Genomic DNA, 13,210 nt, shown 5'->3' with positions numbered 1-13,210 from the left:
TGGTGTAAATATCCCAGATCATCATCAAAAAGCATCATAATGCTGTGCGGTTGCATTTTGATCATATTTAATCATATCTGGTGTGAGTTATTTACTGTGTGGTTGGTGACCCAGCTTATCCCAGCTTCGTGGTTCAGAGGGAGTCATCACCACCTAGTGGAGATCACACATGACAAACAGGATAGCAGCTGTTCACACAGGAGCTATGCTAGGAGCTATGCTTCTCTGCTGACTCTTCAGCAAATACTGTGATTTAACAGTCTAAAGCTCCTCTGCCTTGCCTGGTGGCTGGTCTATTTATAGTAACATACCCTGACCAGAGTTGCCAATCCCATTAGGACTTCCAGTCAAAAAGACTTCTGTTGGCTGATACACACTGAGAAGGCCTGCAACAGCATGACAAAGCTGGAAATATTTCAACCAAGAAAGTCCTTTTTTTTTTATTTACAGAAGACATAGAAGTAAATCAAACTGCTGCATATACAGTGTATGTTTGTCAGTTGGATAAGTATAAGTTTAACAAATGCAACCTAAAGAATACAATTTTAGACATCAACATTGTTTAATTATTTACTTAAAAATAATTTAACTGGCAGTTACATTAGTAACTGGCACAAGAGGCACTAAATGAAAACCTCAATTTTCAAACATAAAATGTACCTTTGAAGATAGAAAAAAAAAAATTGCTCTCAACTAGCAATCAGAGGCAAACTGGAACAAACACAGGCACTATGTAAGGTGCAACATTGAACAAATTTTTCAGAACAACTTAAAAACAACTTTTTTCTGGGTACAAAGCTAAATGAAGTACATCTCAGCCAAAGTTTACTAATTAATTTGAAATGAACTGTGTTCTCTTAGGAACATTTAAGTAACAAAAAACTTGAGGGGCTTTGATGCTACTCTGACATCTAACCGCCTGCTCAGGACAGCGCGGCGCTCGTGGGCCTGGTCAGGAGCTCGGACGTCATCTCCGTGATGATCCTGAGGGGCAGGCCGCTCAGGACGCCCCGGTGCTTGGCCCTCAGCTCCAGCAGAGCGTCCATGATCCTCAGCCTCCCGACCTCCGGGTGGCGCCGCGTCAGCTCTGCCATCAGAGTGTCGAAGCTGCCCATGGTGCCGTAGTGTTGGGGCACGCAGGTTCCCTTCGGCGTGGGCGAGACGCACACCACCGTCCGCTTCTCCAGGCTGGAGCAGAGCAGCTGCTGGGGCACCAGCTGGAGAGCGGACAGTACAGATAGAACATGAGATGAATCCACACCAAGCCATGAAGAAGAAAAACTAGTTAACACATAATGGCTATAAATCAGCAGCTCCAGAGTTGGTCTCTGGGAACAAACATTATCACAACAATATCTACTAGGCTACTGTATTTTATTTAGCCCACTTTACACAGCAGGAAATGGGAAGGCTTTGCAATGTCTATACCCATTTTCTCTCAATTTCTCCACAAATTTCTCAACAAAAAAAACAAAAACAAAACAAAACATTGCTGACAATATACCATGTATTGTAGATGATCTTAAGAGTCCTATTCCAAAATGCTATATATCCGTTTTGTAAACAGAACTGCATGAGGTCATCATTCAATATTTCTATAATTCTGTGAATTGAGTTGTGGATAAAAGTGTTATTTTGTCAGCGGAGGACTTAAAGTTACCCACCATCCATTTAAAAAGTACCAGAATTCATTTTAACTTCTTCCTATCAGTCCCATCACTTTTATAACTGGAGGATATCATTTTGGAACTGATCTCTCACCTTGACTGCAGTGTTGGAGTGGGTCTTGGGGTTTTGGGGTTCTGAGGACCCGGGTCTGTTGGTGGAGGAAGAGGCTGGTGGCTGCTGGTCCCGGCTCTGACTCCCAGCAGCCCCGGCTCCGCTGATGTGCTCCACATGCAGAGCGTGGCCCCGCATGCTGCAGCCGTTCAGCTCTCGCACTGCGGCCTCGGCAGATTGGGGGCCACTTATCCTCACTATGGCAACTCTGAGGAACACGACCAGAGGGACGGATGACTAACGCTGACGTTTATGTGCTGAGCTTGAGAAGGGAATTGCTGTTGTGACGTTACAGCCTTTCAATTGCAGAGTACAACGGGTGCACAAGGAATTTGACTTGGTTAGTTGGTGCTAACACATAAAGACAGTTACACAATACAGGATTGATGCACTTGCTACAGGAAAAAAAAACATAACAGGAGTCAAGGCCGAAGAACTGTTCCAGTGTAAGTTAATTGGCATAGCTGGTAGAAGGTAGAGAGTTAATAAACTGTTGCTGTGACACATGAAACACAGACTGATTGAGAGAGAGAGAGAGACACTGGTGTAGTAACAAATAGTGTGTTAGAATGAAAATCTCAATGCTGACTGGATATTGCATGGTAAGCTCAATGTAAACAAACATTACTATCCATTCTTCTATCCTTGATGAGTGTATATCAGTAAAGGTGGCTGCATGCAGACAGTGGAGCGGTGGCTCACCTCAGATCGTTACTGAAAGTAGAGATGCTGACTTCAGAGGCATGGTACTTCTCAAACCACTGCATCACCTCACTCTGGAAAGACAGGATTTTATTTCATGTCTGTACTGCCCTCTGGTGGCTAGAAAGCGTTACACACATAAAGGCTGTACATTCAACATTTCAAGGCAAGATTTCGTTTATGCATTTCCTGCATCCACTATATATCCAAATATTAAATGATACGTAATTTATCAAGATATAGTATCCGTATGAGCAAGAACACTGCTTGAAATGTGAATGAAATAAAGCGGAGATGTAGGGTTCAGACTCACCTCTGTCACATTACTGGGCAGGTCAGAAACACAGAGCAATGAGCTCTTGCCGTTCTTCACCTCCCTGGATGATTCTGTGGCTACATCAAATTCACCAGTCAGGATCCAAAATGACTTCAAACTATGTATATTTGCAGCTGCAATTCTGACTTGGCTTCATCCGCTGACTGCTTACCGTCTTTCTTCTCTTTCGGCATCACTGCTGAGGCCTCTCCCGTCCCGGCAGCGGCTGCAGCTCCTGCAGGCTCCAGGTCCTCCTCGGCGTCGTACCACGCCTCGATTGGGTTCAGCTCTTTGCATGCAGCTGCTGCCAAACACAGAATGGGCACAGTTTCAATCAAACACTTCCAGGTTAGTGATTTAAAAGGCTGAGTGAGGTGCTTTTGCATCACACTTGTCTGCTTTTCTGCTGGTCTGTGTGCATGCTGCATAGCTATTACCACTCTGCTGGGGGAGAAGAGAGACAGCTTTGCCTGGTTTGCTGCCCTCCACTTTGGGCTGGGGAGCCTGATCTTTCCTTCTCTGACCCTCCTGGGAAAGAAATTAACCAATTAACATTGGACCTGTTCAAAACATTGGACCTGTTCAAACTGATGACGACTACAAGGCAAACTATGTTCAATTAGCAGCAGCATCACCAAAGCAACAATAAGCTCAAAGATTCTGTTTTAACAGTACTCATTAGATGTTTCAATACAACTCAATATATAAAAAGACTAGTGCTGAAACGATTAATTGATTAGTCGATCGACAGAAATTTGATTATAATTTTGATAATCAATTATGATTTTGATAGTTGATTAATCATTTTAGTCATTTATCAAGTAAAAATATCAAACATATGCTGGTTACAGCTTAACAAATGCAAAGATTGTCTTGCTTTTCTCTGTTTATTATCATTATTAAATGAATACTTGTATTGTTTGTTGTTTTGTTTTGGCTGCTGGTTAGACTAAGTAAGAAATTTAAGACATCACTGTGGTAACTTGTGATGGGCATTTTGTTATTTTTGACATTTTATAGAATAAATGATTCATTTAAAAAAATAATTCTATAATGAAAATAATTGTTAGTTACAGCCCTAAAAAAGATAATTATGCGTATATTGTAAAACTTACCTTGCTGTTTTGACCATGGAGGCCTCCATTATCTTGTCTGTGTGGCTGCCGAGAGCTCCTATCAGACACACACGGGATGGGACAACACAAAGTTACAGTAGCCTGAGAGTTAGTAGCCAAGTCCATATGAGACAGGCGTAGAAGTTGCATTAAATCAGACACACAGGCATGTTTTAACTGAAGTTGCACTGGGTGTGCAAACATACCTAGCTGGAACATTTCCCAAAGCATCACCAATGATCTAGACAAGGACAACAGGAGATTAAGCTGCTACAATTAAATGTGCTGTTAAAAATACCTGACCACACCAGATTTAGGTATTTTGACTGGGCTGAGTCTGACCTGTGCAGGGATGTAGCAGGTCCCCGTGGGTATCTTTTGGGAGTCGACAGACAGAGGTTTGAGCTGGTCCAGAGGCGCCCCTGCCAGGATCTTCTCCCTCATCTCATTATAGCCAGACTCCAGTCTCTGCAGGACGCTCACAAGGTTTGCAGGAGGGCCCTCTGGCCTGCAGAGAGAAGGAAGTAATAAAAGTAAACAGGATAGTGGTGCAGCCGTTGTCCCAGCTATTAGGACTCAACGCCCACTGACTTTCACAGTGAAAGAATAACTTTGATATTGAAAGGACAGCAACAGAGAGCCAGAATTTGACCAATATTGATCGGTGTCTCCTTGCATTAGGGTGAGCTGCTGTTCATCAGCGGAGGTGTGGTAGATTCTCCAGCAGTGCTGCCTGCACATGCTGTACTGCAGGGCCAGCAGGCACAGCTCCGCTCGCTGGGCCCGCTGGACACAGCTACAGCCCCCTTCAGCACTGCAGTCTGTTTTCACTGTGTCGTCAGAACTGGAAGAAAAGCAAGCGTACATCTTTGAGAAAACAGCAAATTTACAAATAGACAAATTTAGCACAGAAGTGTCTTGATTTGATACAGCACCTTGTCATTTTCTCTTTTAGCTGTTTCAGCTCCTCTTGAGCCGCATTGAGTTTGACAAACTCCTAAAATGTTAAACAGAGGAAGTTAACACACTGCTGGGGCTAGTATCATCGACAGCTCTTTTGTTTCTAGCGTACCTCAGCCAGATAGTCCAGGTCTGCCATGTGGACCTCGGTAAGGACGTGCTTGTCAGCTGTGGACGGACCCTCGGTTTGGGTGACAGCCGGGGTGCAAAGCGCCACACTCGGCTCAGTGGCGACCGAAACGTCGCAGGTCGTAGCGCGGGGCATAGGGGACGTGGACCTCTCCGCCGTGCTCACCCTGCTGGGAAGCGGTGTTCCGCTTCTAGGCGTGACCGGAGCCGAACAAACCCCACTGACGCGCGGCCTCAGCCTCTCGCCGGCCTTACACATGAGGATGCTCTCATCGTCCTCCATGATGCTGTGGAAGTTCGCGTCCCGCCCCTCGCCCCCGGAGCTAGCCTCGTCCCATTCCCCGCTGGCCGTGTTGGCGGAGGAGTCGTGCACGCTGTAGGTCAAGTCGCCACGGTAGAACAGGTGGTCCTGACAGCTGTCCTCTGTGGCCTCAGCCGGGCCGGGGGGAGCCTCCTCAGTGCCGCCGTCCTGTTCTGGCTCCGCTGACTGGATCATGCTGGTGTCGCTGCACTCTGCCCAGCCCATTTGGGTACTGTCAAAGCTGTAGTACTTGGGAGTCTCCTGTTCAATAGTGGGCCACTCTGAACTGTAACATAACAATATATAAGAAATCATCTCACACACACAAACAAGATGAAACCCGACAGAGCAGACTTAATATATTTCATTTTGTTCAAACATTTACATTATAGCGCACAGATCTAATTGAACACTTAACCTGTGATGTCAGCAGCTTCAGAGACCTGTAGTCACCAAGTACACCCAGATTAAGAGCTTTATTAACTAGAAGACATTGTGTGTCCAATTGAATCAAACCTAAATATGGCCATAAGAGCTGTGACATCGAGTGAAAGCAACTGACACCTACAATAAATCTTTGTATTAGGATGTGGGTCGCCCTAGCTCTTCCACATATATGAAATGGGTATGAGGTTTACACTAGGTTTTCAAAGCCATGTGAGTGACAAAACTAATAAGAAAGTTGGGGACAGTGAAGGACAGCTGAGGTGGGCCTGTAAGAATTAAACAAATTACATATGTCAATGACAAAATACGCACTCACTGTGGCTGACTGGTTTTGTCATATTCATTGTAACCACTCTGGCCTTGTATCACCGAAGACCAGCTCCCCAAGTCCTGCTTCTCCGTCTGTCTGTGTCTCTCCAGCTCCACGTCCAGAGAGAAGCTAGCCCGGTCTGATGGCTCTTCGCACACAGACACACTGCTGTCCCTCTGCCACGACGCTCCTTCTTCCCACAGCTGGGACAGCAGCGGGCCCTTCAACGTAAATCCCGCATTATTCATCTTTTTTTTTGCAGATTTTCAACTTTCACTGCTTAGTATAAATGGTTGTTAAGTTAGATTTAGCGTACCTCCTGATGGCATGGTTCCTGTGCGACGGGGCTGCGGTTGTAGGCCGTCTGGAAGCTGTCCTGCAGGTTGACTAGCTGGTTGGTGGGGCGCTGGTCTTCTCCTGGCTGTTTCTGCGCTCCCTGACACTTTGCTCCATCCTTGCTGTTGCTCCCCCCACAGCAGCCCAGCAGGGTTAAATTCTCCCTCACATGGTTGGGAAGCAAATCAAACTCTCGATCTGTAAGGACACATTTTACGGGTAAAGAAACACAGCTATTATGTTACAGCTATTCTAGTATGAAAGATAGGTGTGAACATTGTAAAAAAAAGAATACAAAATTAGCAAAGAAAAATAAGTAAAATGGTCACATGGTCCTTTTTTTCATTTTCTAAAAATCATCGTCAGTACGGTAATCTTAAAATAATGATGACATTCACCTGCAGGGCATAAGGTCTCGTGTTCAATAGGCGTGTTACAACGTCTGCAATGTTTTGCTCCTGATGGACAACTTTTTCCACAGGTAACACACAAAGTCACCCCATAAAATGTTGGCCTTCTAGATCTCAGAACAAAACAAAACACAAATTTGAATTTCAGTAGTAGCTCAGTGTCAAATTAAAATCTTAAGTAATTTAAGTCTTAAATCATTTTAGCTCATGTGTTATTTCAGTCGACAGCATTTACATACTTGTTTAAGCTGGACGACATTATCGGTCGGGGAAGGTTGTCTTTAAAGGTGTCTGCATTAGTTGGAAAAGAAAATGTTACTCATTTACTCTAAATTATGCACACAATTATTAATAAAAAGTTGTAGCAGTTTAACAGACTCACACTTGACATAAACATGATGCTTGGCCAATGTTAGGGCAGGATGTCTTTGCAGAAATTGTTGAAACCCTCCTTCATCTAAGAGACAGGAAATCACTGAAATTGCATTTAAAATTTCAACGTTTAGAATTGGTTTGCCTGTTATTCCCACGGTCTTCCTTCCAGAATAGCCATGGTGTGTTAGCAGTGAGAACCGATTCTCACTGCTAAAGAGTTGAGATTTTATGGAAATAATGAGCTGCTTGTTGAATCACATGCATGTCAGATTTTCCAGTGGTTCTTGGCGATTTGTAAAACTGTAGTTCTCAACCATGCGCCATCAAGTCCAAAGAGTCTGCAGGACTATAGCAGGTTCACTGATTAGTTCTCCCTTCCTGGTCAAGATGTGCCAATCAGTGAAATCACCATAAACCTGCAGACCTCTCGGGCCTCCATGGCACATGATTGAGAACCAGTTGTACAAGGTCTTAAGCCATTTTCTACGAGGCTGCGTTATCCGATAAGCAAGGCAACAGATTCAATCTTTTAAATGCTGTTTGGCGTGACGTTCTCTCCATACAGGAGAAATGGATCATAATGGGTTTCACATGGCTCTTACTAATACTAGGTTTGAGCTTGCATTTTTGCGACTTTTTTGGTCTGCAGTGTGACCTAGATGCTCATCATCTTAATGTGATGCGAGATGCAGATAGGATTATGGTCTGCTGTGACTCCTGTAGCCCCACTGTGAGCTACCTTGTATGATCTTCCTGTCCTCTGAAGGCAAAGAGAGGTACCAGCCCAGCAGCTTTGGGTCAGTTAACTGAAGGAACTGGGAAGCGTTCACCAAATCAAACACGGACCTGTAAAGTGCAGAATAGTACTCTACTTTTCTTGGCAAACATCAGTTCTGGTTATGAATAAGAACATGCAGTGGGATGGATACAGCTATACCTGTCCAGAAGGAATCTCCTGCCGTCTTCTGCTGATGGAGAGACTGCAGTGAGATTATTACAAACAACACAACATCCTTGCCAACATTTGTTCCAGGGCCATCAGACCACAAGCATTTTAAGACATTACTGTTCTATATGACTTTGGTGAATACATTTTATTTTATATAACTGTAAGTTGAGAAATCAAAGTACAACCCATCCAGGAACACTTTACACTCCCAGTCCCCAGCTGCGCCAAAGTGATGAGCAAATCAGAGACTCTGCAGTCCTATCCTTGACCTACATAAAGCTTTAAGTTTTGTTCCAGATGTATTCCAACGGGTTAAAAGACGTCTTGTTTTTGAATGGTACAATTTCATTGGGGACTTACGTGGATCTGGCTTTTCGATCCTTGTACTGTAAAACAAACAGGGCATCATCTGCGGCGGAAACACCATGGCCATACAGTCATTATAAGGCCTGTCTGAGACCAGCGGCACATGGTCGGGGGACAGAACTGGAAATGGAGACCACATGTTCTGGAAAACAGTCATGAGTTGAGTATCCGAAATAGTTGTCAAAATTTCAAACAGGAGAATTAGTTAAGCCTTTCATAACCATTACCAAATATGACTCCATTATGGGTCAGACATCCATTTCAATGCACGAGGGACAACGTTGCTTTTAAAAAACTGAACAAATTAAGTAGCAAAAGTTAATATAAAGAACACCGTTTATTTGCAACCTGTATTGTCATATTCATCGTCTTTACAAAAACCGGACAACAGATCAGAGAATAGTGGTCTTGCGTTTCTTTAAATTATCATTAACGTACGATTTGGAGGTTCTGGCGGCAGCTAGCTAGCTGCGTGTCTCCCGGTCAATCTGCTAGTCACTAATTATTATTAACGTTACCTCCGCCAAGGAGGTTATGTTTTCGGTGCCGTTTGTCTGTTAGCAGGATTACGGAAAAACTACTGGCCCGATTTTCATGAAACTTCGTGGAAGGGTGTAGCATGGGCCAAGGAAGAACCCATTAAATTTTGGACCGGATCCGGATCCGACTCACCAACAAGCAGTAATAGCACGAACCTTGGCGGAAGTCCGCGCTCTCCGAGTGCCCTTCTAGTTAGTATCGTGTGGTCCTTCCCATGCCAATTAACCCTGTACAGGTGCAGCAGCCAGGCTGTAAGTAACTTACACTGTCTGCCAGGAGGAGGCGCTACAGGTGGAAGGTCAGCTCTAGCTTAGTTCACGGCGTTGGTAGGAAGTTTGAAGCCACAGGTTTGAGGGGTGATTAATGCCAAAGAGAAGCACGAGGAGAAGGAGCTACCCAGACAACACTGACCCGTCGGGTGAACGTTGGCACTAGGTCGGAAAAGCAGTCTGATGAACAGCATAATGGTTGGGTCGACGGTGGCACTAGGCCGGTCACATGTATAAACCATTTATGATTATTTATGACTACATACATGATCATATATGCAAACTGTTCTTGTCACAATTATTTGCAATTTCACTCACCACTTTTATAGCTTTTATATCATGGCACTTTGTAATTAAAAAAAAAAAGAAAATACATACACCCATAGAATATAAATATATTACGTTTGTTGCTATTGTCATTATAATAATATAATAATATATTATTCCTCTGTGAAAGCTTTATTTTAATCAATTAGTATAGAGTTTAAGTGTCCTCATCACTGGTAAATTCTTAAACTTGTGCTAAATGAACGTTGATTAGAATGTATACATTCAAATCAACTCAATTCAAAACAGCTCCTTAGCGACCATTGCCGCAGGTCTCAACAAGCAAGTTAACTATCTCAACTGTCGTCTGACTTGAGCACTAAACTACCTTTAATTAGCTACTTTTCGTTGGAACAACTGTTATGCGATCAACACTCAGCCAAGGTAACTACTAATATGTGATATATGGTTGAATTAGTTGATATTGGTTACTGTTACTGTTGATCTGTAGCCTAAATAAAGCCTGTGATTTGAGTTTTTCTTTTCATTTGTCTTTCATCATAACCTAAGTAATTAAAAATTAAAACATGGCAATTAGTTATGAGCCAACGTTGAGCCGGCTATGGAAAGGTCGGAGAAAACGAAAAGTTAGCCACCCAAACCCCATTTACATCTGTTGACAATACGACGTTAGGCCGACGTAATGCCAGCGGCCAGAAGGACGTTGGCGCGACGGCGGCTGCCAACGTCCTGCCAACCAAAGTGTCTACGATGGGCTACCGTTGGGCCGACAAGTGTTTTCTAGGTAGCTTGCTAATGCCATAGCAACTGCAAGAGGGGAAACATAAAAAAAAACATGGGAGAAAATGAAAGAGGGTAGGTAGGCTGTAAATGCACAAGATTTTGGATTATAGTTTTGGTCAAATTCCTTATATTCAAAAAGACGGTTGTGAAGGAGGAGTAAAGTCTTTTAACATTTTAATTTCCTAGTGCAAGTGATTGGAGGGATCCATTGAAATATTGATCCTTTCAAGGGGAAGCCATCAACTCATCATATCACCCCGTGATGAAGTCAAATACAAGCAATATTATAACTTTGGTGAAAATGACAGTACTTGCTTACTAGCAACTTCATCTTTCTCTGATCGTGGTGGAAACATGCTGTGCCATAACGTAATCTCAGTAATAAGGAAAATCCTCTAAAGTCTATTGCTGCCATCGCAGCCACTGCAGCCAACAGAAGACACAGTGCTACATTACTGCAACTCAGAGTAAGCAGGAGACCTGTTAAATCCATTCAAGAGTGGCAACATTATTGAACACTTCTGCTTTTCCTCCCCGTTCTTGTTCTCTGTGGTATTGATCACCCCCATACGCAAAGCTTATTTCCACTGGCTGTAAGCAGGCGTTGTATTTGTAATCACTGTAATCTTCTACAACCAAAACCACGTGGCTTTGTTTTATTTACAGTCATTTATAGGTTGGTTTTTTTTTAAAACTTCTGAAAACCTCAGTGTGGAAATGTGAGGGCAATAGGTAGATGAATTTACTTCAGGTTTGTATGTTTATAAATTACATATATTATTACACAACTTATATAAATAAAAGTCAAAGATAAATTTGCAGCATTTTGAAAAAAAAATAAAAATCTTTAATTAAAGTTAAAGTTAATTTTGATAGATTTCAGTGTTTATAATTTATAACAAGATATGTCATGATGTATTTTGTCCATCTCTGCACAGACATTTTAAATTTCAGTCTGTTATAAGGTCTGTATTATTAGCATTTTGGGTAGAGCTAACAATGTAATATCTCACTGGTATTGTTATCATTATTCATAGAAACCAATTGGGTACTGCTAGCAGCAAACCCGCTCATTAGCTTGCAGCAGACAGTAGGCTACCTATTGCTTTCAATGAGTAATGCTTGCTAATGAGACATTTTTAGGGTAGCTGTCACTTCCCTCACACCAGGCTCTTCCAGGGTAACTGAGGTTAAATAGCCTACTGCAACGACATGAAAAGTGCCTGTTAAAGAGAAATCAAAGATCAAAATGAGTCAATCTGTCCATCCATCTGTCCATAATATCCAAATGGTTCTTTGGCCTGAGAGTAGTCTCATAGCCAGGTCAAACTGGAATGCATGGTTTGGTCCTCTGGTAGTAGCCACACAAACATCCGCAAAAATTGTCCACCACCAATGCTAACTGAACTGGGTGTAAGTGCCCCAACATCCTGTTTCAACAGGAAAAACATCACATTAAGAAAGCAAGATGCTCTCAAAATGCAGTTTCATCGTGAGTGTAACAGCACATAGATATACATCATAACTTGAAACTTCACATTGAATATATATATATATATCATCGGGCGAGAACAGCATCAGCCCCTGGGCCAAATGGGGTCCCATACAAGGTGTATAAAAATGCACCAGATGTTTTGAGGTTTCTCTGGAGGCTCATGAGGACAGTATGGCAGAAGAAGACTGTACCCAAAGTGTGGCGTAGGGCAGGCGGGGTCTTGATCCCAAAGGAGAAGGATGCAATGAACATCAGCCAGTTCCGCCCAATCTCCCTACTTAACGTGGAGGGTAAAGTGTTCTTCAGCATCATTGCACAGAGGATGGCCGAGTACCTGCGCAGGAATGAGTACATCGATACATCTGTACAGAAAGCGGGGGTATCAGGCTTCTCTGGGTGCCTGGAACATGCTAGCATGATCTGGCACCAGATCCAAATGGCAAAGCTGGAGAAAAAGGACCTCCACGTCATCTTCCTGGATCTTGCTAACGCCTTTGGCTCTGTGCCCCATGAGCTCCTTTGGACTGCCTTCAGCTTCTTTCACATCCCAAACACCATCACAGCCCTGGTTAAAGCCTACTTTCAGGACTTGCAGTTTTGCTTCTCAACCCCTCAGTTCACCACCTCATGGCAGTGCCTGGAAGTAGGCATCATGGCCGGATGCACCGTCTCTCCCTTGGCGTTCACCATGGCGATGGAGATCATCATTCGAGCCTCAAAATGGGTTGTAGGTGGACAGCGAGTCGGCTCTTGTGTGCGCCTCCCTCCACTCAGAGCCTACATGGACGACATCACTATCCTGACCACCACCATCCCATGCACCAGGAGGTTGCTCAGAAAACTGGAGGAGAACATCAGCTGGGCCCGTATGAAGATCAAACCATCTAAGTCACGCAGCATCTCAGTGGTGAAGGGAGTGCTTGCTGACCTGAAATTCTTCATCGGAGACGACCCAATCCCCACAGTATCTGAACAGCCTGTCAAAAGCCTCGGAAGGTGCTACGATGCAAGCCTGAAGGACAGAGACCAGGTGAAACAACTGCGCAAGGACATCAGCGCTGGCCTACAATCCATTGACAACACCCAACTACCTGGGAAGCTAAAGACCTGGTGCCTCCAATTTGGACTCCTACCCCGGGTGTTGTGGCCCCTTGCAGTCTATGAGGTCCCCATCTCGACAGTAGAGAAGCTGGAAAGAGGAGTCACAGCATTCATCAAAAAGTGGCTCGGACTTCCACGATGCCTCACCACCATAGGCCTCTACGGAGATGGTGTCCTCAAATTGCCCCTCACCAGTCTCACGGAGGAGTTCAAGTGCGCAAAAACGCGACTCCAGATGA

At 43.8% G+C, this 13,210-nt stretch overlaps 1 protein-coding gene across 1 annotated transcript; it reads right to left on the bottom strand.

Annotated features, from left to right (window-relative positions):
- Positions 1–923: 923 nt before the first annotated feature.
- rbm44 (RNA binding motif protein 44) lies at positions 924–9,546 on the bottom strand. The gene is made up of 19 exons (XM_078285930.1): positions 9,447–9,546; positions 8,490–8,615; positions 8,118–8,148; positions 7,920–8,026; positions 7,188–7,262; positions 6,376–6,593; positions 6,066–6,280; positions 4,985–5,588; positions 4,848–4,909; positions 4,589–4,756; positions 4,255–4,420; positions 4,119–4,153; positions 3,913–3,970; positions 3,235–3,325; positions 2,970–3,101; positions 2,795–2,868; positions 2,482–2,555; positions 1,762–1,987; positions 924–1,217 (listed from the first exon to the last, which is right to left on the bottom strand). The coding sequence occupies exons 1-19, from the start codon at positions 9,544–9,546 to the stop codon at positions 924–926; spliced, it is 2,856 nt and encodes a 951-aa protein (XP_078142056.1).
- Positions 9,547–13,210: the final 3,664 nt, after the last annotated feature.

This window comes from Centroberyx gerrardi, chromosome 10, assembly GCF_048128805.1.
Source record: "Centroberyx gerrardi isolate f3 chromosome 10, fCenGer3.hap1.cur.20231027, whole genome shotgun sequence".
In the NCBI taxonomy this organism is placed as follows: domain Eukaryota; kingdom Metazoa; phylum Chordata; class Actinopteri; order Beryciformes; family Berycidae; genus Centroberyx; species Centroberyx gerrardi.
The sequence above is the reverse complement of the archived record's forward strand: the minus strand, read 5'-3'. Positions and strand labels throughout refer to the sequence as shown.

Bases quoted from the DNA above. Each gene is read 5' to 3' on its own strand.
- rbm44 (XM_078285930.1), bottom strand. From the start codon at position 9,546: ATGGTTTATACATGTGACCGGCCTAGTGCCACCGTCGACCCAACCATT. The intron at 2,869-2,969 runs GTAAGCAGTCAG...ATGTAGCCACAG, and splicing joins GCCGAAAGAGAAGAAAGACG to AATCATCCAGGGAGGTGAAG. The intron at 2,556-2,794 runs GTGAGTCTGAAC...CTGTCTTTCCAG, and splicing joins TGCCCAGTAATGTGACAGAG to AGTGAGGTGATGCAGTGGTT.